Source organism: Cebus imitator, unplaced genomic scaffold (genome assembly GCF_001604975.1).
Source record: "Cebus imitator isolate Cc_AM_T3 unplaced genomic scaffold, Cebus_imitator-1.0 Scaffold104, whole genome shotgun sequence".
NCBI classification, from domain to species: Eukaryota; Metazoa; Chordata; class Mammalia; order Primates; family Cebidae; genus Cebus; species Cebus imitator.
In genome coordinates this window covers 3,079,449-3,105,258 of record NW_016107419.1, presented here as the reverse complement: position 1 = coordinate 3,105,258, position 25,810 = coordinate 3,079,449, and the positions used below count along the sequence as shown (strand labels likewise).

At 42.2% G+C, this 25,810-nt stretch overlaps 2 protein-coding genes across 4 annotated transcripts in view; both read right to left on the bottom strand.

Moving 5' to 3' along the window:
- Positions 1 to 15,530, bottom strand: part of LOC119472549 — an 88,997-nt gene extending 73,467 nt beyond the window's left edge. Inside the window, exons 1-4 of one of the 2 annotated variants that reach the window (XM_037741712.1) lie at positions 13,190 to 15,530; positions 12,621 to 12,694; positions 12,345 to 12,431; positions 11,340 to 11,861 (exon numbers count right to left, since the gene is read on the bottom strand). In XM_037741712.1, coding sequence (XP_037597640.1) covers positions 11,678 to 11,861; positions 12,345 to 12,431; positions 12,621 to 12,694; positions 13,190 to 13,237 — 393 coding nt within the window. In that variant the 5' untranslated portion in view covers positions 13,238 to 15,530 and the 3' untranslated portion in view covers positions 11,340 to 11,677. Of the gene's footprint in view, positions 1 to 11,339; positions 11,862 to 12,344; positions 12,432 to 12,620; positions 12,695 to 13,189 lie in introns of those variants that run through there. The other variant, XM_037741713.1, reaches the window with a different exon arrangement.
- Positions 15,531 to 15,753: 223 nt separating this feature from the next.
- On the bottom strand, positions 15,754 to 21,794 carry FOXG1 (forkhead box G1). 2 transcript variants are annotated; one of them, XM_037741711.1, is made up of 3 exons: positions 21,701 to 21,794; positions 20,070 to 20,406; positions 15,754 to 18,977 (listed from the first exon to the last, which is right to left on the bottom strand). In XM_037741711.1, exon 3 carries the CDS (start codon positions 18,778 to 18,780, stop codon positions 17,308 to 17,310), a length of 1,473 nt encoding a protein of 490 aa, XP_037597639.1. In that variant the 5' UTR covers positions 18,781 to 18,977; positions 20,070 to 20,406; positions 21,701 to 21,794; the 3' UTR covers positions 15,754 to 17,307. The 2 variants fall into 2 exon arrangements, with proteins under 2 accessions (XP_037597639.1, XP_037597638.1); XM_037741710.1 differs by lacking the exon at positions 21,701 to 21,794 and having other exon boundaries at positions 20,070 to 20,918.
- Between the last annotated feature and the right edge of the window lie 4,016 nt (positions 21,795 to 25,810).

The window sequence follows — 25,810 nt, the reverse complement described above, 5'->3', positions numbered from 1 at the left end:
ATGAAAGAAACAAGTTAGGCTCTAACCAGTCACCTGGAAGATACAGAAAACAGCTCCCAACGCTATCCGTCATCCATGTGACTGGGCGGAAGTGCAGGAGAGCAAGGGGGCCGGAAATGCAGGGCCCGGCGCGGGGGAGGGGAAGAGTCACGGCCGCCAGAGTTGGAGACCGGAAGTGCAGGCTCTCCCTTGCGCGGGAGAATGTCCCTGGGCAGGGCGTGACTCTAAACTCAGGCCGCACGAGGTCTCTCAGAGGTTCCTCCCACCACAAAGCCCCATCACATTACAGGAGGCTTTTTGCAAAATAGGGATTTCTCAGCTTTTCCGAAGAGGTTCCTAAATGTGGCTGTAACCTTGATACGAGGTTTGTAGTGAAGGGGCGCGCTCTTCTCCCAGGGTTTTCTTAGGTGAATTGGCGTCGCCTAAACCGGACGGGGAAGGGAACGGACCCCTGGTCCTTGAGCCACGCGGGTGGTGTTGGGGGTGCTGAACTGCCCAGGAAATGCGAAGCGGCGCCCCCTCCCTGAAGACTGAAGGGGAAAGAGAAACGGGGTTCCGGCGGACGCGATCGCAGAAAGAGGTCACTCGGGGGCACCGGAGCTCCGGTGGGGGCCCCGAAAATGTGTCTGAGGGAGGGGCTGGCAGTGGCGTTTTTGGAAAGAGGGGCGCTTTATGTTCGCCTCCCTGCTTCCTTGAGGCCGGGGCGGCTGGCGTTGATCCGGGGCGGCTGGCGGTGATCCGGGCCACAACCGGCCCGGGCCTCTGCGGACGCCCGAGGCTCCGGTGGCGCTTTGTCAGCGGCCGCTGGGGCCAAAGGGGTGGGGGGACGTACGCAGGGGCCTCTTTTCAAATTGAGTTGTTCAGAATAAGGTTGTCTTCAGTTTTTCATCCGAGGCATAGAAAAGAAACTAGAAACTCGGAGGTCTCTCTGTCTCTGCCCCAAATTAATTGAAAAATTGTCAGCCTGTCCTGCAAATGCACTTCTCTTTCTCTCTCTCAATCTTTTTCTCCCTCCTCTCCCCACAGAATCGCTCTTCCCCTACCTTCATCCCACACACTTCAGGAGTCCCCTGCGTATTCCACAAAACCCAAAACGACCATTTGGGCCACTTTACTCCTTCTCAGCTTTAGGTGACTGACATACATCCGAATAAAACTAGAGTTTTTTGCTGGTCTTCATGTAATTAAAATGTACCATCCCTGTGTCTTCCCAAAGGTGTGGGAGGGAAAGTGTTTGGACAGGGGACTGATAGTCAGTAGGTATTCACGACACGGTTTATAAGATCACTTTTAAGCTCTCCTCCTAGTTGTCACTGAGAATTCGGTTTGAGAGGAAATGGTTTTCTAGATGATTTTTTGTCTAGATGATTTTTCATTATATTAAAGAGTTTTTCTTATCCTCTAGCTCTGTGAATGTCCAAAGATGTAGTACAAACTCTGCATTGATTTCCAAAGGTCTAATTTCCAGAGGAGCCCTAACTCTCCTGTCCTGCCTGCATTGCCTGCCTTCTGACATCCTGGGAATGGGAAGAAACACTGGGATCCGTGATGGCAGAACTGCGGACCCTGACAACTTCTGATTGTTGAAAGGGGGAGGGGAGAGTGGAAGAGAGGAATGGAAAGGCAAAAGAAAAAAACATTTGTGTTCATTTACACATTTCCTGTGCAGAACAAAAAAGTCCCACCATCAGCAAAAGAAGTCTCTTCCTCCAAAATAGCAGCCAAAGAGGGAAAATTAGAATATGCATAAAGTCTTTCATTTTCATTCGCACAGAGCACGATTTCCAATTTCCGGCAGATTTGTATTTAAACTGCTCGATTAATCCCAATTTCAGAACAGCATTTTACTTAGCATTTTCCCAAAACTTACCTAAAGAGTTATTACTCCCTCCCCATCACCGTTTTGGAGCCTTCCTTTTCCCTATTCTCCAACTGCCGATAAGAATTTCATTGATAAGACTGTAACTTTATTTTTCCGGTCCATTATTTTCCTTTTAAAACTAGACTGATGCATTGGACCACACTTGAATGCAAACTGGCTGCTCTCTGTGAAGCCGCAACTGGAAATGAGAGCCCATTGGAAAGGATGTGTTTTTGAAATGTGTATCTAAGAGAGAATAAACATGATAGGGCCAATAGACTCTTGCAGATCCTCTCCTGTCATCAAAACCTTTCCTGTTCTACCCAGGTCATATGTTTTCACGACTAGCAATAGCTGAGATGCTTGGACATAATCTACCCTCCAAACCTTTCCTTCCCTCAACCCTTTTGAGAAGTTTGATAGAAAATCATACAATCCTCTTCAAAGGAATATTACTCTTCTTAAATATTCAGAGTGTCAGTCCATTAAATTCCCCTACAGCCCATTACTAAAATATTTTGCTTTACCACTTGTGGAACAGATCTGGCTGTATCTGAAATTTCCTTTGTTGGAAAAAATGTTATTGAGCATCATTTGAATATCTTCTGTGAAATATTATCTCTTGACTTGAGCTTACGGCTCCTGCTTTTGAAACTGTATATGTTTATTTTACTTAGTAGTAGAATGTTAAAAAATAAAATTACTACATCTTGACTTACAGAAAAAAATATATATCCTAATTCCATCCACCCCTAAATTCCTCACTCTTGCACATCCCAAAACAGAAAGAACCTTTTATTTGATTCATAATGTAATCTAAGCAAAATGTAGTGGTTCTGGCCTTCCTTCAGTGTTTATAGATCCCATGTAAACCCCAATTATGAATAGTAAAAACTTGGAAAATACTAACATTTGTTTAGCTTTCAGTTTCTGTAAAAAAAAAAAAAAAAAAAAAGTACGTATTTGAACCATATGCAGCATGGTGTGTAATATAGGTGCATAAGCATTTAAATATGTGGCTTAAATATCTGGTTAGCTAAACAGTCAAGATATTGGGATATAGACACATATTAATTTTGTTAAATGGGTGCATAAACTCTGCATTTGTGATAGGGTCTGCATGACTTACTACCTTGAAGCAACTGCTTTTATTGTTTTCTTTCTGTCATGACAAAAGTATTACACAACTTACTTTAGTTATGCATTTTTCTATTGACTTGGAGGTTCTCAGTTAAATACTATTAAAACCAAAATGTTGGTAAATAAATTCTCAAAAGCCATTCGGGAGTAAAGGTAACAGGATTGAAAGCTACTTTTACTGGCAGTGCTGATTTCTTTTCATTTTCTTATTGAAATAAATGATTGTTTCTTAACCAAAGGGACAATTTAAACAAATAAGAAACAATCACAATAACCAAGTATATTTCTTAAAATTTTATTTAATTAGAATTTCCTTGTATATGGAAAACTTCTATTTGATTTCAAGTTGCAGAACTACTTCCAGAAGATTTTGAGTGAATTTAATAGTTATGATTAGTGCAGTGAGAAAGCCTGGGGTACCATTGAAGAGTAGATTGATATACAGTTACAGCCAGAGCTGCATTTCTCTTGTTGCAGTCTTAGCAAGATAAGACTGAACATCACCTCAGAGAATTTATCATCAGAAATGAAAGCTGTTCATTCTTTGCTGATCTTTAGTGAAATAATATTCTCATGAACTGGATTTTTTTCATACTTTTTACAATGAAAAGACTAGAAAGAAATGAAATGAAAAAAGATTGTTCAGCCTCCCTGCGGTGAAAGGTTAAGAGACAGAAGCATGGTATTACAGCAGGGAAGTTGCATCCTTTTTTTTTTTTTTTTTTTTAAATCCCTCCCTTTCTTCCATCAATTACTGTTTGGTTTTGTGATAGTGTGTATATGTGAGTTTGAAGACAATATCTTCTTTAAAATTTTCTAAAGGTTAAAACTTGCTATTGATATTTATGTCTTTCTTTTTGTAATTTTTAAGGTGTACAGGTCTTGCTTTTACATATATTACTAGGGCTATATTACTTTCCAAGAAAGCAGAACAAAGAAAATATGTTTAATGGTTAATCTTCCTTGATCTAAAATTGTCCTTCTATAGCTAAGATCCTTCTCCATTTGGCCCTAGCTGCTGGACTGCCAAAGAATTTCTGTCATGGTCTCTGTTCTCTTCTATAATCATGCTTCCTTTCCTAACCAGCTTTCTTTTCCCCTTCACAAAAGAAGGCAGTTATAAAACAACTTGCTTTCACCTCAATATCTGCCTGATAAATATTGAGTCTAATTTTCTCCCAATTCACTTTTTAATTTTTGTTCATTTTCTTTATGGGAGGATAATGGCGCCTGGGGGTTCTTAAGATGGGAAGAACATGGGGCTGAGAGGAGAGTTGGATTACTGCAGACACAGACTCGCTGGCAGTTACTTTCAAGCTTAGTCCTAGGAACTGGGGCTGGTCTTTCACCTAAACAATAAACCTTGGGAAGTTTTTAGTTCACAAAAGCATTTTTCTCTTCTTCTGAGGAAATGAGCTTAGCTTTACTTGCCAGACTACCACCAGTTACTAATATCTTTAACCTGCTCTCTTCCCTTCAGGTATACTCCCTTGACTTCATTATCCTCTTTATGTCTCTCTATCTCTAAAGGAATCAAAAGAGTTCATCTTGCGGGGGGGAGCCTAAATCCTACTTCTTGTTTCTTGCGCTATGGGCTGGCTTCCTTAAGGCCAGTGATCGTTTTGAACTCTTAGGCACCTCAGTGACTCGGCCCTTCTCAAACTCCTCAGCTTTGTGAACTTGCGTCTCAAATAAGACAACTTACCCACTCACCAGCAGAGCTGCATCCAGAAGGCACCTGAGAATCCTTTCTACCCAAGAATTCCTTTACATACCTGCCTCTGAACCCAATATTTTTTTCCCCAGGTTGGTTTATTTGGGAATGTCATCTGCAGGGCTGCATGTCCATAGCAATAAAGGGGAGTGGATACAAAAATACTCAGTGCCATTAAAAACACCTACGATATTAGACCAAGGGAGTCTCTATTAGGAAACTTGGGTTGGAACAGATCATCCAACTAACCAGTGAAACAAGAAATCAGAGAAATGCCTGACTGCAGCTGTGAAACACAAATTTCAAACTGAAATGGATTCCATCATCCTGTCAGCCAGATAAATTATTTTAAAATTGTTTCTGCTATTGTTTGCATTATTATTATTAACAGTTTATTTTTGTCATTATTGTAATTTTTGTTATTTATTTTTGTTGTTGTTGCAGCTATTATACTATTCAACAGAAGTTTAGAAAGATTAGTCAGATTAATTAGTTTATTGGTAATTTAAAGCTGAAAGCTAGTAATTAAGCCAAAAACTAAAAATGATCAGGGATGATTCATACTAATGTAGGATTTGGGAGGAAGAGAACCTAAATTTTGGACATAAAATTTGGCAGCTGTGAAATAAATAGGACTTGGGGATAAAAAATATGATAACTGAAATTTTCTGTCATTCAACCACTTCCCCTCCCCCAAATTCAGCTAAGATTATTCTGTGATTTGCTTGGTAGAGGGGAAAAATTTCTATTTGTTTTTGTTGACAGGGAACAAAGATCCTATGCATATTCTTCTTGTGATTTGCATTTTCATGTGGATACCCTTTGCTCAGGACCAACCAAACATTTAAGATCACTCCCCTCCAAGTTTGACTCTTTCATCTCTTTGCTCTTATTATGCACCTCTCTGAAGAGGGTGCATCATGTAAGACAGGTATAGAATTTCAGCCCTCTCAGACAAATTCTGTGGAATGTAAATTCAATAATGCAATTGTCTTCACAACACGCTCTGTTCTCTTTCAAAATAATTAATGTTTTGATAGTGTAATTCTTTAACTACATATATACACACAAAAACAGACATACCCTCTAGCTTTGCTGTTTGTGTATCTAAAGCAGAAATGGATGCAGTTCTTTGAGTGACTCCTAAAATTCCTCAGCTCAGCCCACAGAGAAGAGATCTGTTTAGGTAAAAACTGCATAGTCTGTTGCATGCCCAAAAATATTTAAAACAATTTAAAAAATGCAAGCCCCTAGTTTTTAATACTAATTTTTCTGTTAAATTTCATAGAAAATAAAGTATATTCTGAATTGATATTCTGATACAGACATTTACTAGAGAACAGTTAAAATAAACAAAAACACTGTCCTAAAACCCTGGTTGTCTTTTCCAAGTTTTGATGATGGAAATTGAATTTCAATCTCTTCAATTTTACCTAATTGGTGCTAAATTGACACAGATGTGTAAAAACTAGCAACCATAATAACATAAGTACAATGACTTACGTAAGAAATTGCTTACTCTATCAAATACCTCAGCTGTATGTTTTAGGTGAGTTAACTCTCTTAATTGCTATCGGTTGTATATAGACATATTTGTATGTGAAATAGATGGTCACAACAGACAGACACAGATATGTAGGCAACATTATGGCCAATAGGAGGTAAGTGAGCAGATGCTGAGCTTCCACATTCAAGTGTCTTATATCCCCAATATTTCATTTCTCCAAATGGATTACAATTATAAGAGATAAAATAAGCTTGCAGATTGTAGGGCATCATATATGTTCTGTCTTTCATATAGAAAATACATAATATATAATAATCCAATAAAAATATCAACCTTGCTCTCCCTATATTGTTACTGAGTTGAAGAAGCTAGATCTGTGGCTCTAGGACACTGATTTCCAAGCATCATGGCCATTTTGTTTGAATTGTGAATATGTAAAACATGTTGGTAGGGGAAATATTTTACACATTTCTCCTTTCCACAGGTTTTTTTAGAGGTAATGTGTAAAAGATGTTTTAAAAAAATCTTTTGCAGTTTATTCTTAATCTTCATATAATATTTAATGTTTGGAATTGTGAAAGAAGATAAAAGAATCAACAAAGAAGGGAGAACATGTGACTGATTTCAAATAGGCCTTCTTTCTGGATGAGAAATAAAATATTTCCCAGTGCAGTTTTGCAAAAAAGGGGGAGGGTATAATTTGTGAAAATCTCATTTGTAATTTTTTAATTATGATTTTAGATAATAGCCAGCTAGGGTTCTTTTTCCATTACTTTCCTCCAAACTGTTTTCCTTGAAAGCATAAATGTGCAAACGACTTATGCCTTCATTCTCTCACAGACTATTATACAAACAACAAATATTTTCGTTAAATTTTTGAGAGTAAAAGCCTTTACAGGTCTACAAATTCAATCTTAGCGCAAGACTAAATTACCAGTCCATTTGTTTACATACAAGTAACCTAATATTTGTCTTTAGTGAGCTACGAAGTAATCTATACATGGAAGATTTTTACAACATTGATCAGGAATGATGTGCAAGCTATCAAGAAGAAATTATCCTTCAGACATTTTATATTTGTTCTGATTTCTTCCTCCTTATTCCCTTCTTCTTATTTGTTCTTTGAGACAGACATGACTAATTCTCTCATTCTCCAAATGAAGTTTGGTTTGGCTCAGATTAATATTAAAGAAGATCACATACACGGTCGAAAAATATTGTTATTTTTCTTTAATGGGGAAAATTGGACTCCCGCGTGTCAGATCTGTGGATTTCCGAAAGGCAATGGAAATGGTACTGACATCACTTTGCACTTTAACAATCGGATTTGGTCAGGGTACAAGTTGTTTGTTTAACCCGACAGCTCGGTGCACCCCGTCGCACGCTTTGCACACTCATTAAAACGATTATTCACGACCTGTCGAGTGTTTTCTGGTTCATTCACAGGAAAGGCTTGGAGCGAGGGAGAGCAATTCAAGTCAACACTGTCCACTACCCTGATGCACGTGAGGACGAGTTGCTGCGTGCGTAAAAAGACGGAGGGAGGGGTGGGTGAGTATGCCTTAGCTATAAGTCCCCTTCATCCGATGCTCTGGAATCACAATCTCGACAGAATGCCAAGAATGCTTGGTCCTATAAGGACCATGTCGTTGCTAGGATAACTTCAAGGGCTTGGCATAAGACAAANAAAAAAAAAAAAAAAAAGGAAATAAAATAAATAAACTCAAAACTTAAACTCAAAACTCTCCCTCTGCTCCTCTTTTCAACCTTCTGCAAAACTTTTTAAGTCCCAGGACTCGCCCACTTTCTGCCTGCAGCCAGCCTCGGGACTGAGCGGTTCCACCTCTCACAGTGCGGATGCTAAGGAAAACTCGGCCAGGGTGAGACGATTAATTCCTTTTCCATCTCCCAAGGCCCTATCATTCTTAAAAAAAAAAAACAAAAATGGTTATGGTTTTATTCCTTGCACAGACTGGGGGTGGGGGTTGGTGCAAAAGATGAAGAATAATAGGGTTGTTAACAGTATTTGGTAAATGTATTCCAAACTGTTAACAAGGAAGAATTAATCCTCAAACTTGAATAAAAGTCCTATGAAGTGAGGATTAAATAGCCCTCAATAAATTAGGTCACGTTTTTCTCTCAATTTTCAAGTAATCTTTAAATATTTTGTAATGATGATAAGAGAAGTACAGATATTAACACATCTCAATATCCCACTGTTGCTCTGTACTTACAAAAGGCACACTACTGGGTCTTTAGTTTTCCTATTTGTTCAAATGAACTCTGATACGTAACATTCCTGTGAGATATTAGTTCAAGAGAAATGTCTATCTTTGTAAGTTATCATCACACATAATGCTAAGTAATACAAAATATGAGTATATAAACTACATACTAAAGAACTCCAGATTGTCTCATTCAGCCTAAGTACCCCTGGCATAATTTAGAATTAATAGGTGTTTTAAAACACAAGTATTATGTCTATATTCAAATGATTGCTACTTGATTTTTCATAAACAGCATTAATAAACCGAATGGCCAGCTTATTGTTATGAGGATAACTTCATCATGCCAATGAAAAAAGACAACAAAGCTCTTTATCAATTTCATTCTATTATATCTGACATCACAAAATCATCTGTTTTTCTATTTTATTGAAACATATCAATACAAAGTATGAAGAAAAGAATGGACGTTTTCAAGCAGCATGAGGTTTTAATTAGAAACATATTCCTAATTGCTAAAAAGCAAGTATGAATAAGTAATTTCATAATCTCCTTGGGTTGCCATAATTCACTATCAGGTTTACTTAAAATGGATCTGTCAAGTGTGTTTCGCTTCCTATATAAGCTCTTTCATTAAAAGCAACCCACGATAATAATCAAGAGGCAGATGCTGAAATATGTAAGTAAATAACTGAAAGCCTCTGCATAAATAAACACAAATCAATGTAGTAATAAACAACACTATTGATGTAGGAATGATCGATTTTAGTTTTCTAACCTGCAATCAGAGCTTGCAACGTATAATTAAAAGTATATTTTTCAACTTCCCTAATACTACTACTACTGGAAAAAATAAATAAATAAATAAACAATTCTTTCTGCCGGTTCTACCTGAATCTACTTTATTCCTTCTAGAGTATTTCTGATGGGATGGGAGGAGTACTCTGTTTTTTTATAAGAAAGCCTTCCCAAACTTTAAAATGACATCATTTATTATAGAAATTATAAAAGTATCAAATAATAAAATTACCACTTAATTCTTGCTCTGAATTTTTCAATCTTTATTCCAGCCTCTAATTATTCATTCAGTACATTTTAATAGGAAAAACACACAATGGTGCTTATTAATTTTAAAGATATTTTTCAACGGCTGTAGTACATTTTAGTTTAAAGATTATTTGGGTCTTTTATTAAAACAATAAGATGTCATTTCCTCAATACACTACAGAAGCTCTCACACCTATACTTGCATATGGAGGCACCATGAAACAAGCAAGGAGAAAAAAAAAACTGCATTGTGTTAATACTGTTTCATATAATGATTGCAAAACAAACTAGTATCTGACTCAAAGAAATAAATATACTTTGGATTTCTAGAAATTCACATCTAAAACAATGATTTAGATTTTGCTAAGAGTTAAGTTTTCTTTTTGAGAATATGTATCCCTGGAAGGCCGAATTGATTTAGATTAGCAAGCACCAGTATGTGATGAGTTTGAATATTTAGATTCTGGAGAGTAATGAAAATACAGTGTTCATATTTTTTCTTCATCAACAAAGATGCTTATTTACATTCATTCTTGAATCCAGGCTTCTCAAGCACAAGCTTTTAAAAGAATGTCTTCTTTATGAAATTCAGCTACTTTGAAAGGGATTTTTTTTCCCTATGTGATATCACTGGCACACAAATATTGATTTTGATTATCTTTATAATATCATATCACAAAACACTCTCTCAGACTTCTCTCCCATCCAGGGCCAAGAATTCAAGAGCAACCAAATCCAAAAGGAAAAAATCAGTTATTATTTAGGGCTAATTTAACAGATAATTTAACTTCAAACAACAATGATCAGGTCATTAAATTTCACAGCAATGAGAAAATGAAAGAACTGAGACAACACTCCATAACCCCATTACAGTTTTTAATCTTCGTGCTCAATCGACGGAATAAAAAACATCTACGCAGGAAGATATGTTTGCACCTTAAATGCATTGATTCAAAGAATGACACAATAGGAAGAGATGAGGAATAAAATTGAAGACGAGGACTCCAGTTTCTGGGAGTGACAGTCGAGTAGGCAAATTCAACCTAAGCCGAAAATGAATACCCAAATATGTTTGGTAACTAAACACTCCCTTTCATTCCAACACGAATCTCAAATCTGTAAACGTCCAACATGCTTTCCTCTTATGGGGCTTTTCTGCAAGATAGGGAAGATAGGACCGAAGATAGGGAAAAAGATTTTGTGCTATGCAACAGACCACGAAAAAGACGTGGGGCATTTTATCTTAACCCGCAGCCTCACAAACATAATTTGTGAGTTATTTGTTATCATTGTAAATGCCTGTTGTGATCACAACACTTTCAGAATGTCTGCCTACCTCAAGGTTTGATAGAGGAGCGGGTGAAGACGGTGTTGAATTATAGAAATTGAGACTTACTTACAAGGGAGGGCCAGTGAGGGGGAGTCGGAAGTGGACCACCTCTATTCTGCGTTGCCTTTCCTTCCCATCACCTTTCCTAGACTGAAGATTACCGCCTGAGAATCTACGCACTGACGGAGTACTCTGCCCTGCGGAGCCCCTACCTGCCTCTCGCCAACAACGGTCCGCCCTCAGTGCTATGGGAATTCCCACCGAGGCTACCTTTTTTCCTGTAAGATCCCTCCACCTTGGACCACAGCCTTGGTCAGAGAGAAGCAAAATGGGGTAGAAAGGGAAGGGGGAGTCGGGTAGCAAGTGGAGAGGAGAAGAGATGTCCATTACAGAGCAAATAGTTTTATCTACTAGCCGAGAAGTGCTGAGATCTGAAACTGCACCCGGTAAACAAAAGGAAACAACTTTGGGAGGGGAAAAAAGTGGTGGAGCTGGTGGTGGGGGGGGGGGGGGGGGGGGGGTGGGGATGGCACACAGAAAATGAAGAAGAAAGGGAAAAGGTAGGGAAGTGCGCCAGTCAAGGTTCTGAAGTTTCTCTTCCTGGCATCAGCCAATGTGAGCTACCAAACGTTCAGCTCTGCTTGTCCTGGGCAAGAGCGCCCTCACGTTGCTGCTCCTTGCGCAGCGCCCGGCTTCGCCTTCTGCGGGGATCTCCGCCGCAGCGTCCCGAGAGCGCCTCTCCTTCCCGGCCACCGCGCAGCCAGCGAGGCCCCAACTCAGCAGCCTAAGTTACTTCTCCAGATCGGTCCAAAACCCGAGAAAACAACGCCGCCGGGTCCCGACCACAACGACTTCAAGTCCCACTATTAAGCCACCTCTCCATCTTCGCCCAGGAGTCCCTGAGGCGCCGGGAAGGCCAATTAATAGGACGCCGCAAAGAGAGTCCCAAATTCGCCTCGGGCCGAGCCAGCCTGTATCTGGAGCGTGCTCTCAGCCACTCTGGGACAGCGAGGCTCTCGAGCGTACACTGACGTCTCCTAAGTGTGCATTAAGAATCAATTATTTGCCTGAGATTTCCAAAGCCAGGAACTGGGATACTCCCAGCAGGGACAAAGTCAAGCCCAGAACGGTGTTCATTTCCCTAGTCTTTCGAAGAGACAGAAGAGAAGACTCCCACACGCGCCCAGTGCCTCTCCCGACCCAGAGCAGCCAGGCTAAATCCGACTGGGAGCCTAGTGTGACCCATGCCAAGGAGCTGGGGGCCAGGGCGAGCTCTAGGGAAGGTTGGCCTTGTTAGTGTGCAAATAGAGAGAGGAGGGCGATCCAAAGAAGAACTTTAGAGGGAAGCAGGTTCTTGGCTCTGGAGCAAAGAGCTTTAACTGAAACAGAGATAACTAATAACCCTGTGTTTGAGCATTAAGAACGTCCCGGAGTTCCTGCAGCAACCATAAGAATCAGAAACCATATTTCCACAAAATGAATTATTTTACAGTTTAGGACCTATTTCAGTCTCCCAGTACCCTTTCTCCATACAAATGTGTCTCGTTTTCTCTCCATATTCCTTTGCCGTGTCTACATCCTTTTGACCTGGGGATTCACTGTGATTTCTGTCAACGTGGAAAACATTATGCATCCTTTCAGCTACATCTGTTGGTAGCGCGCCTGCTAACAAACATTTTCCAAGATGAACACTTAAGCCCAGGACCCCAAAGTCACGCGTTAAAACTCAGTCAAAGCAGTCAGTTACACATACTCCCTACTCCACCCCTTCCCTTCGGAAAAGCACTTTCACTTACTGATCTTGTGGTAAGAGCGCTTCCAGTCCTGATATCCTTTTCCTCGGCATCCTTCGGACAACCTCAGGCAGAGCCTTGGGTGGAGGGGAAAAAAACAAAAACAAAACACAGTAGAAATCGGGAGGGAGACAAGAGATACAAAACCTAACAATACATAGTCTATTTGCCAGCCTGGAGCCCGCTTGGCCTACATCCTCAGAATAAGGTCCCTAGAACTGACCGCTAGGGTGGGGAATGGGTGCCTTTGGGAGCCAAAATCTGAGTGGATTATTTTAACTGCTGGTGATTGAGGGGAAAGGGCCCTGAAGGGAGAATAAAAATGGGGAATGATTGGGATAGAGAAAATAAATCCTTTTAAAAAATGCACGCAAATGAAAATCTAGCATGAAGTACTAACTGGAAAAGATCTCCAGTGCCTTTTAACTCTTACAGGTAGGTAGCCTGAGGAAGAATGCAGACGTGTGTGCCTGAGAGAGGAATCTAAATGACCTCTATTCTTCCATATCTTCAGGATCTGGCCTTAAGTAGAAAAATAAAGAGGAGAGAATTTTAATTCAAGTTTCACCTACCCTGCTTGTTGGAATGGCTGCGCAGATTTTCATGCTGGAGAGTTCCATCTGTCTGGCAGAAGCTGAAGTGGTGTTGGGGGCAGGTTATCTGGTGAAGTAGGAATGTACAGGAACCCCGCCCTCTAGGCACAGTTACACAACCCCAGCAACCCATCTCAGCCAGCTCTAAAACCTCTAATGATCTTCACCTTCACCCTTTGTTAGCCTAATTCTCCAACAGGCTTTTAGTCTCAAACACAACCAGCCACTTTAGCTATTCATAAAATTAATTTCTCAAAAGCAAAGTTTTCCCAAAGCATGCAAATTCCTCAACAATGATGTAGAAAACACATTTTAAAAACCACACTTCTATAGACTTCGAAATATATTAAATTTACGTATTTGGGTGAAATATGCACCAACTTAAATATATGTTAATCAATACACTGCAAGACTAAATTTTTGCCTCTCTGTTTTTGATTTTATGCAAGTCACAGAAACTACATGAAGGCTTCCATTACCATAAGTATATTTGTATTAAACTTTGTTCTAGACTTTATGTTCACTTGGTTCCCAATTTTGTAACAGGCTGAAGAAACGAATTTGAAATAATACTTTAACTCCTCTAGTTCAATTACATAATTTTTCTGTGTTTTACATATTAATTTTTTTTGTTAACTTTACAACAGACAAATTCAAGTAAAATACTTTAAACCTGGAAATAAACTTTAATTTGGGATTTCAAGTTTTAAGTTTTGATCAGTTTCAGTTCCAAAATCTCACAAAGGAGAACCTTCATCTTATTAAAAACAATTATAAGTATGAAAAAAAATCCTCAAAAAGTTTTGAAGTATATTTCTGACATTAACTAATTTTAACCGTCAAAGGTTGGAGACAACAAGTAAAAACATTACAACCAGTTCGATGCAATAATGTATTACATGCCATTCCAGACTGTCATGTGTTTTTTGAGAAGGTAAGTTGAGGGATGATAGGATAGATCAAGGGAAATGAGATGTTCATACTGGGCTTCTGGAAGCCTTTCCAAGGTTCTCTCTCCATATATCTGCCTTCATGTCTAGTATACCTAACAAACTTCTAGGCATATCCATTACATGTAATTTGGACATGGGTTCAAGCAGAACTTTTACTCCAGTACTTCGTTTCTATGAATCAAAGAAATCAGTTTTACTCTAGATTTCAAAGGATGATGTTTGCCATTAAAATTCTATTTATCTGTCAGCCAAATGAACACTTATAATCACAAATAACTATAGTTATTTAATGTGGTCAAAAAAAAATTCATGCAGGAAAACTTTCTTCTATACCTATATCCCTTTACCTCACCACAAGAGTTCAACCTTCTTTTTAACGTTTGGTAAGCAAAATTCTATATTTCCCCTGTGTTAATACATTCTTATTCCACAAATAAAATCCATGGCAAAAGCAAGCAATAAATCATCACCATTTTTCAGCTTGGACACATACCTCTCTGAGCTATTTCAGTTAAAAATGTGTAATAGGGATTTCCTTTGCCTAAAACCATTCACTTGGACCTTATTGCTATTTTTAATATCGGCCATAAATTTGGCTTTTAAAACAATAATTTGTTTGGGAGATGTTTTTGTGCTTCATTCTGAATAACTTAAATTTCAAGGAAACTTGAACCTCTGGTTAAACTGTTCTTATACTAAGAAAATAAAATCATGTCTAATTGCTTAAAGGAGATAATTAAACTAACTGTCTTGGTCTATTTTTGTCCATTCCCCATTTGTGTATATTTGGTTCCAGCTCTTTTAATTTTCCTGGCCCTTATAGTCTTTCTTAGGCCTCTCTCTCTCTTTATCACTCACCTTATCTCTCTCTCTCTCATTCACTCTCTTTGGTGGTAATTATTTTTTCACCACAAAGATCCTCTCTCTTTCTCTCTCTTTTCCTGTCTCCACTCCACAGTCCACTCCCTTCTATTTTCCAGTATTAAGTATTCAGCATTTCAATTTCAAATCTATTCCAGTAACCTTGCTTCTCCCTTAGGGTTTTTTGTTTTTTTTTTTTTNTTTCTCTTCTCCTGAGCAACTCTCTAAGTGTTTGCTGATAACATCTTAGGGACAGATTATTTTTCACTGGGCCCATTGTTAAGAAGTAACTAGCTTATTGCAGTACTGCAGAACACATATCAGACTATACAATTGTAACAAATGAACAACTTGTCCTCCACAGATTCACCACAGGATCCAATTAGTTACTAAACATTTTACTAGGGTTTTCTAATTATTTTCTGCAATTGTAGCTATAGGGCTGCCTGAAACAATTCAAAAAATGTTTTCATTTTGTCTCACATATATACACATATACAGTATATGCATACATATGCATATGGCAAGTTAAAACAAAATTGTGACTAAGCAAAAGGAACAAATCTCTAGATTGAATTACACAGACATTTAAAAGGGAATCAAAGAAATACCTCTACATTGTGAAAATTAAGAAAAGAGGCATTTTACTTCAGAATGTCTAGAATTCTAAATTGTTATAATTTCAAAATAAAATATAAACATTGATCTGCAAGTCATTACAACAGGTGATCACTTCAGCAAAATCTATATTGCAACTTCAGCACATCTTTATTAGAACTCTTTCATTGTGGGTAAACAGCCACAAAAATAAATGCTGACTTCGAAAGTATAAATACAAATATTTAAACAAAAATGTTTGCAGCATTCATAGCGCAAATTGTACCTGAACTGAAGGGCTCTGTGTGTCTATATATATTACATATGTGTGCATTATATTCACTTCTATCTAACCATATACATATATTTATTTATAATTTGCCAAGCTCTATTAACAATATACCTGAAACAAAATATATAAAATGCATTCTATTAACTGATTTGAAAATAAACACAGGGTAAACAACTATGCACATAAAAATTAAATTATATCTTTTTGCTGTATATCCACAGAAACTTACAGGTATCAGCTGAAAAGCCTATACTTTGTTTAAAGCTAGTGTTTAAATAGGCTGCTCCTTGTAAAATTTATTCACAAAGGGAAAAATACCATTTTCATTTTTAGAGTCAGTTCAAATTAAAGGAGCAGTTTAAATTTTAGTTTGGCTGAAAAAGCCTTTGAATTCCCTATAACTTGATAGGTCTTTAAAAAATTAGCTCTACTTAATAAAAGAGACAAAAGTATCAAGATATATATGAATTTAGCCTATTTTTTATTTCTGTGTGTTCATAGTAAACATTTTTGTAAGTGACAAACACGGGCATATGACCACAGTATCACAATCAAGAAATTTTAAGACAACATTAACAATCACTCAAATTTATGCGGCATTTGCGCAACACAGGTTACATATTTGCAAGGTTTACCTATAAGTACAATAGGTATTAACATTTCACTACATTTAGAAAAAATAAAAGTGACCTGTTAGTGACCACATACATCAAAATATACACAACACAAACTGAAGGCAATCGTTAATTTTGTCCCCTTCTGATTCAATTGAATGGGCAGTGTTGCCAACTGAAACAACTTTCCTTTTTGTTTGTTTTAATACTTAGCATACCAAGTGCATTTTCTAGAACCCAAACTTTGGTCTAAAAGTAAAAAAAAAAAAAAAAAAAAAAAAAAAAAAAACAGTTCTTTAAAGAAAAGGACAAAACAGTAAATGGCCAAAATAATTTCTTGGGCACCTTTACTACGAATGCTTCTTAAATACAAATTACAGTTTAACATTTTAAAACTCTCCCCATAATTTAGGTTGTTATCAAGGTCTGCGTCCACCATATAAATCCATGATAACTTATAATACTGCACACATGGAAATCTGGCGGCTCTTAGAGATAGACTTGTCAGGTTTGAATGAAATGGCAAAGCAGTCACTATTTAGATACATATTCTACTATAATTTTGACTTCCAAACCTTATATTCTACAATGTATTCTCTCCACATTGCACCTCGCTGACACTCCACACCTTGTTAGAATAATAAACAACCCTAGAGACTGAACAAACGTACAGAAATGGGAGGGGGGGCTTAATAAAAAATACCTGGACTTATTTTTTTAATTATCATTTACAATGCAAATGTGTGTAAAACGTTCACTTACAGTCTGGTCCCAGGGATGTTAATGTATTAAAGGGTTGGAAGAAGACCCCTGATTTTGATGTGTGAAATAATCAGACAGTCCCCCGGACAGTCCCGTCGTAAAACTTGGCAAAGAGGGTCTTAAAGACTCACAAGGCAGGGTCGAGGGGGCCTGCGGCGACGTGGAGGAGGACGCGGCCCTGGCGCTCATGGACGTGCTGCTCTGCGAAGTCATTGACGGGTGCGGGACGTGGGGGAAAAAGTAACTGGTCTGGCCCGCGAGCAGGTTGACGGAGCAGGGGTTGAGGGAGTAGGTCCCGGAGCAGGGCACCGACAGGCCGCAGGGCACGGAGGCGGCGAGCGCGGCGGCCGTGAGGTGGTGCGTGGCGTACGGGATCTCCCCGTTGACCAGCCGGTCCACGCTCAGGCCGTTGGCCGTGGAGAAGGAATGGTTGTTGCCCAGCGAGTTCTGAGTCAACACGGAGCTGTAGGGCATGGGGTGGCTGGGGTAGGCCGACGTGGTGCCGTTGTAACTCAAAGTGCTGCTGGCGCGGGGGTGGTGCAGGGACAGGAAGGGCGACATGGGCCAGTAGAGGGAGCCGGCGCGGTCCATGAAGGTGAGGCCGGTGGAGGTGAGGCGCGCCCCGCGCTTGAAGGCCAGCTTGGCCCGCGACGTGGTGGAGCGGCGCCGCAGCTTGCCCGTGGTGCCGCCGATGAACACGTCGTCGCTCGACGGGTCCAGCATCCAGTAGTTGCCCTTGCCCGGGTCGTCGTAGTGGCGCGGCACCTTCACGAAGCACTTGTTGAGGGACAGGTTGTGGCGGATGGAGTTCTGCCAGCCCTGCTTGTTCTCGCGGTAGTAGGGGAAGTTCTTCATGATGAACTCGTAGATGCCGTTGAGCGTGAGCCGCTTCTCGGGGCTCTGCCGGATGGCCATCATGATGAGAGCGTTGTAGCTGAACGGCGGCTTCTCGTACTTGCCGTTCTTCTTCTCGCCCTCCTTGCCCCCCTCCCCGTCCTTGCCGCCCTCGCCCGCCCCCTTCTTCTCCTCCCCCCCGGCGCCGGCACCCTTCTCCTTCTCGTCCGGCCCGACGGGCGCCAGCTCCCCGGGCCCGCCGCCCGGCTCGCCCTTGCCGCCCAGCCCGTCCGCTTTGGCCCCGTCCAGGGCGGCGGTCGGCGGCGGCGGCGGCGGCGGCGGCGGGAGCAGCAGCTGCTGGGGACCCTTGTCGTCGTCGGCGGCCGGGGCGCCCCGCGCCTGAGGGGGCTGCGGTGCCGGGGGCGGCGGCGGCGGCGGCTGCTGCTGCTGCGGCGGCGGCGGAGGTTGCGGGGCGGGCGGCGGCGGGTGGTGGTGATGGTGGTGGTGGTGGTGGTGGTGCTGGGGGTGGTGGCTGTTGTGGTGGCCGTGGCTCGCGTGGTGGTTGTCGTTCTGGACCGCCTCGGGCACCAGGCTGTTGATGCTGAACGAGGACTTGGGGATCATTTTCACCTCTTTCCTATCTCCCATGTCCAGCATCACCCAGTCGTCGGGGGGAAACGGCGGCGGCGGCGCGGGAGCGGGACAGCGGCGCGGCGGGCGGCGGCGACCGGTGGGTGCCGAGCGGGGCGCGGGGGGCGCGGGCGGCAGCGGCGGCACTGAGCGCTCCGGAAGCAGCGCAGTTGGACCGCAGGCTCGGGCGCTGGCAAGTCATGTAGCAAAAGCAGCAACCACCCCTCAGGAATTAGAAAAAAAAAAAAAAAAAAAGGAAAAGAAAAAAAGAAAGAAAGAAAAAAGAAACAACCACCGCCCCGGGGGTGAAGCTCCCTCGCTCCCAACTGTACTTCTTGGTCTCCCCCCCACCCCCCGCTCCCCCCCCCTGCTGCTTCCTCCTCCTCCTCCTCTCGCAGCAGCAGTCACAGCAGCAGCAGCAGCAGCCCAAAGGGGGGGAGAGCCGGGCGGCGGGCGGGCGCGTCCCGGAGCGGCCGCGGCGAGGCTGGGGAGACAGCGATCGAGGCGGCTATAGCCACAATTAATTTTCCGAGCTACAGGCGCACACTAGGGCTGTAAAAAAATTTTTGGTTTAACCTTTCCTACCGCTGGGCCAATCAGAGCCGGCGGCGTGCGGGAGCGTCTCTTTCGCCGTCGACCAATCGGAGGGGCCGGGCCCACCCACCCCCGCCCCGCCCGCCGGCTGCCGCCCCCTCGGGCGCTCGCCTCCCCCTCTCCGCGGGCCTCGGACCCCGCGGCCGCGCGGAGCCGCGTAGGGATACGGCGGCAGGAGCACGCGGTGCCGCAGCCCTTCCCTGCGCCCCTGCGCCCCCGCCACCCCCTCCACCCCGCCGGCTCCGCTCCACCGAAATCCCCCTCCTAGGGCCAATAGCTCACATTTCCGGCTTCCTCCTCATTGTACTGGGTCATTTTCGTTTCAGCGTCAATATTTGTCCTTAGTGATTAAAGTTTGTATCCAATTTTATTTTTGAAAGCGGGGGTGGTGGTGGCGGCAGTGGGAAGAGTGGGAGTGCAGGGACAGGATGCAAGGAGAGGGCAGGAAATGGAGGAGGTAGAGAGGAGAGGCACTACTTTTCCGAGTCGGCCTTGCAGGCCCGGGTCTGGCATTTCTGAGCCCTTAGGAAAATTGTGCTCTTTGTAGGTAATATTCTGGCGCAGCTTTGGATAAGAAGGGATTCGGGGCCCACCGCTGGCTCGTGTGTGTGTGGGGGGTATCCTTTACCTCGGGGGAGGAGAGTGTGGGAGAGCTTTCGGAGCAATGGGATGAGGAGGAGGAAGTCGGCAGAGGAGCGCGGGGCCAAACAGGGGTTACTTACTCGATTCCTGAGGCCTGGGCGGCGGCGAGCTCCGCTCTCCGGCGCCGCGGGGAAGCCGGGCCTGGGGCTCCCGGTGCTGCTGAGGCGGGCGGGGGCCGCTCAGTAGTGGGCGCCTCTGATGGCCTTCCGAAATGAGAGGTGCCCAGAGAGAAAACAGTACCAAACAATCTCGAAATAAATCAGGTAACACATGCTATATACGTGTGTCTCTTCCTTTCCCTTCTCTCCTGCTCCAGAACGTCGCTCACGCGCGGGGTGACTCGATGTCGTTTTCTCCTTGCTGCTCCAGTCTCAGCTTCTAATCCAAATTGGAAGCGGGTAGCTGCGAGCGATCACCCTGGAAATATTTTCGTTTTGCTTGTTGACAATGGAGGGAAAATAAGGGTGGGCGTCTTATTTCTTTCCGGGTTTTTTTTTTTTTTTTTTTTTAAGCTTTCCTATTTTCACTCTTTTTTTCTTTCAGTTTCTCAAATGCTTTTATTTTGTGCGGGCCTCATTCCTGAAATAACAGTATACTGAAGCCAGCGCTTGCCCACCCTGAGTGCTGCTGGAAAGCACCAGGGAGCCTTGGGAACGCCGATCCCACAGTCTCAGCTTCTTGGGCTTTGGAACTGGGAAGGTTCGGTTGAAGGTTGAAGTGAATGGGGAAATTGCGAATCGGGGGCTTTAAAAGGATCCCGTGGCCAGGGGCAGGGCTAAGGCCCAGCATTTCCCAGGGATTGGAATTTAGTGGGGAGCACATTGATCAAAGGCTGTTTCATCCCACTTGGGCACGAACCATACCACATTTTACGGAGGATGTAGCCCCAGAGAAGAGGGAGGTGGAGAAGAAGCATAAATGAAAAGCACTTTTCCCTTCCTCTGTAAGGTAAATAATTATCAAACGTAAGCATTTCTTCACTTTGATAAATTCTCAGTTAAGGTATCTGGCAGATTTGGTATTTAAGCAAACGAAGGAAGGAAAATTGGTGCTTATGCTTGATATTAAAGTTAAATTGTAACATAAAGAATGCAATTGATGAATACTTAGGATAATAGGGGGTTATTCCGTCCTCCCCACCCCCAGTCTTGAGAAAGAGAGAGTGAGAAGGCGGGGGAGGAAACTTTGGAGAGAAGAATAGATAATTACAAATAGCTAGTGAATTTTAAATATACATCTATTAGGAATGCCACAAAGGGGCTTTGAATATTGGACTAACCTCAAATGTCCTTCCATTGTATGTATGTATCTTTTCCTATGTCTATATATCTTCTCATTTTAAAACAAACTGTATTTACTTGTGGAAAAATTCAAGGGTTCCAACAATCAGTGCTGATAGTGACATGGCCCCAAACATTGATTTCCATCCTCTGGATTTCTCGCAGAGACGGGTGAGCTAATGGGCCTTGCCTACCGGCTGGAGAGATCTGTGGGCCTTCCCCTTCCTGCTCATTTTTCCTCCTCCCACTCTTCTCCCCTCCTCAGGCCCGTTCTTCCTACTTTTCCTCAACTCTCCTTCCTCCCTCCTCCCCTCCTTCTCCCTCCTTCCCCCTTAACTCCCCCCACCCCTTCCCCCCTCCCTTCATTCCTCTCTGTCTCCATTCCTCCACCTACTCCTCCCAATTTCTCCCCCTATAGCCCCCCTTCTCACCACCACTTATAATGGCACACAGGGCTCCCTCTGAGGTGGACAGCCCGGTACGTTTTCGTAGTCGGTCTAGCGTGAAATGATTCGGTGTAACCGGATTCTTGGGAAAGGACAGGTTACGTAAACATTTACTGATGTGGAGTAACTATACTATTTGTACTCTGATATGCAGGAAGGAAAGTGTTGATTAACACAGAAGAAAAAAAAACGAAATTAGCTGATTGCATGCTCATAAGTGCAAGCTGTCATTGAACTGCTTTTAAAATAGACACAGCTGGGTGTTTGTGTTGAAAAATTTCTTGTGTTTTTGCTAATACTGAAATAAGCATGATTTTGTATACCAAACATTTTCAGATCATTAAAATTTGTAATCTGTGCTGGTTTTAAACACAAAGAAAAGAAACAGAATCATTTCGATGTAAAATTTGCTGATATTATATTAACTCAATCAGGTCTGTACAAATTGTGCATTGTGCCTCCTAAAATCTGTTTGATCAATTTAATACACAAAGTGCCAAACGTGGGTATTGTTTGTTAACATTGGACATTTTATTCAAATCCGAGCTCAGCAGCAAACTGGAGGAGCATTCCTTCAATACAACACCAACTCTGACTGATGAATTTTTAATGTTTTAAGGTGTTTCTTAGGTCAAAGCTGAGCGTGCATTGTTTTGTAATCTTGTATAGAATTTTAGCAGGTGAAAATAAGTTTTTCTTCTGTTTACTTTCAAATAGCAAAAACTGGGGTTTGCTAATGAGCACTGTAATAATTTGATTTTACATGCCGGGAGCTCATATTAACTGGGAAAATGTTTTGCATTCAAATTAAGAATGTGTTATATAGTATAAGGATTGCATGAATACAAGTCTCTTAAAATAGGATATTATTATAGGAATAAATAGTATATGGTTTAATATAATCTTTAAAAATTTGTTCTTTTTAATGACAAAAGTTTTTTGTAATCTGGCAAGAAGTGAGTTTTAATTCATTTTAATAATTTCAATTGCACTTTATGTTGAGATAGGGTGATATATATATGTATATATATATATCATATATATATGATATATATAGGGTGATATACATATACACATATATATGTGTATATGTATATATAGCTTATTCAACAAAACACGAACTGTTTACTCAGCAGCCCCTGTTTATCTCAGCAATAGCTTTTTTAAAGAACTGCTACTAGCTGACATGGGGGGGGGGTTCTGGACATAGTATTGTGCAAGTTGAAAGTCTCTGGATGGGGCTTTGTATATCCTACCTGTCAATTTGGGTGCAAATTGGATTTGAAGGCCTGCCTCTGTCCACCTTGGGCCTCTTCCCAAAGCACTTGAAGCCCTATCTCCAGCCCCACTCTGTCCTTGTGATTACCTTCAGAAGACAGAGGGAATCAGTTGTCTGAGACCCGAAACAAATTCTCTATCATTCTAATTTTTTTCTCATGACCAATCTCATCTTCATCTCACACAGACATTTACAAATGTGTATGTGTACTATTAATGAATAAAAACGGAAGTCAGAGAAAATGTAATTTTCTGGTATATGTCACAGTAAACTTCTCTCTTGCTCTGTCTGCAGTCCCCCAGCTCCCCCAAAGAGGTCAGGCCCTGTAAAGACTGAGCAGTTCCAAGGGAAGAAATGCTTAGGAAATGAATTAGATTATTCCTTCTGGAGTTTTAATTAATAACCAAGGCTCCACAGCATACTTCATCCGAGTAGGGACCAGAACATTTCATTTTTCCATTTGGCAGTGTCATTTAAGTCTTCCTTAGGGCCTGTTTCCCATTTTTGGTCCGTGATTTCCCTCTTTTCTTCTTGCTACCCGCTGGTTAAAGGAGGGTGGGCCCCACTTACCTAAAATCCACCCTGTCCTCCACTCCCTGGACAGGGTGTCCTTGGAGCCGCGCCCAGCACCAAACTTTCGCTAAAGCTCTCTTCCTGCAGATGCACAGAGAATTTTTGACCTTGTGACGTTTGGGAGTGAGGGGATCCTATGCAGAGGCATCAAGGTATTTACAGAGATCCTGTGGTAAGCGAGGTCTGCCCTCTCTGGAGCCAACTCGTCTGTAATATCTTCCTAACAGCAGGTAATGGTGCTAACATTTAGTGATTAGAAGTTACTCTTTAGTGTGTTGTATCCTTGTTCCATGGGTTTTGGTTACAGGTTATACGATTAGGTTTGCGAGAACAGTAGTGAACTAAACTTCTCAGTAAGAGGTCTTCACACCAGGGAAGTGTTACTTTTCTGCAGCAGCCCTGTCTCATCACTCATTAGGGAGCTGCAGGTTGTCAGCGGCTGCTCTCAGCGAGCGCGCACCCTCAATGTCCCCGGGGGCGCGCACATTTGCGAGTGTGTGTACACACACACACACACACACAGCACTAAAACTAAATTAAGAAGCCGATGATTAAGACAAGCGTCTACTAGGCCTGTCATTTCAGCATCCTTCCATCATAACATTGTGGCACCGGCAATTTTGCTTGAGAACCTCGAGTAAAAAAAATCTATGGGAGAGCCTCGTATATGAGAGTGGGAATGTTTAGCTTGTATAAGCTAGGGAGCCACTTCAAAAGTGAGAAAGTCCAAGGTGAAGAAGAGGAGCAGGAGGAGGAAGAGGACCAGGATGAGGAGAAGGCCTTGACAGAGACCCCTGGGACTCTCCAGGAAAGTCTCTGTGAGCTGCCAGGTGTTCCAGGCTCTCTGAAGCCTAGTACATGCGCAGCCAAGAAAGTCCCCGTGATCTTCAGCAAAATGTGCATGGGAGAAGCTTTGTCCCGACATCACCCAAAGAAGAACCAAGCGCGGAAAGATCCGTGGTTAAACACCACCAGAGGCCCAAGGGACCTTTAGTCTCTGGAAAAACTTCTCAGTCGAATACCCTGTACAGCGTCTTGTAAACATTGTAAACATAATGTCCACTACCCTTTCGCTTGTTTCTCATTATTTGCCAGTGCCCTCCAGAGGGTAAGTGATTTGCTGAAGGACTTCAGTCCCTGATAGTGTGAGGATAGACCTGTTTCATTTTTATATCTGATCTAGTTGTGAGAAATGGTTCCACACTGGGGAAGTGCCCCTGAGAGGCCAATTCCTATTTTTCCTCTAGTTGCCAAAGGAAATGGTGCAGTCAGTCCTTCTAAGGAGACAGGGGAAGTTCAAAAAACAAACAATAACAACAACAAAACAGAGTTGAATGGTGTTGGTGAACTAGAATGAGGGAGGCTAGAGCTCAGGTCCTTAGTTTTAACCCCCAGCTCTATCCCATAAGGGAGAAAGTGAGACTTGGCAAAAGCCAGCCCACAAAACAACACTACCTTGGATTGTCCATCAGTGGGGCACTGAAAGAGAAAAAGGAAAATAGCTTTATAAATACATATCAAGCTGAAAGAAAAACTTACAGGGCTAAAAATGCGGACCTCTTAAGAGTTGGAGCTCCCAACTATCCCCTAACTGTTCTTAATTAGTTGGAGCTTCAATGCGATTTCTAATAGAAGCCTCAATCTACTTCGGGAAGTGTTATAGGACCTTTTTGAGAACCTGCGCGCGTGTGGGGGCGGGGGGGAGGGGAGCGGTGAACCAAGACTTCTGTTTCGAAGCACACCTCAAAATGGTCCCCCAGATACCAGTTGTGTCAGAAAAGATGGAAAGGTGTGACTCCCCCGCAATTATTAGCTGGTCACCTTTGAACTAGTCATCGCTCAATAGTTAAATGAACACGGAAAACACTCCGAACAGTTCAAGGTCCGTGTAAGAGATTAGTAAGTGTCTTATAGGAAATGCTTGCACCCACTGAAGGTCTGAAAAAATGAGAGGAGAGAAAACTTCCCAAGTGTGTAAGCAAGCCAAGGAGGCACGCAGAGAACCCTTCACCCCAAAGTCTCCCTTCGCGTGGGGAAAGTCATATCTACTAATCATATTTATCTGTTTTCTTTCAAAAAACTTGGGTGGACAAACCAATGAGCAAATTTTTACTTTGTGCTCATCTTACACCCACTTGGCCGTCACTCTCCGGTGTCGGTTCCGGTAGGTCTTCCCACTCCACCAGCCCCCTCCCCCAAGCCAGGGAAAATCTGTTGGAGCAGCGTTTCTCAAAAGGTCCAGC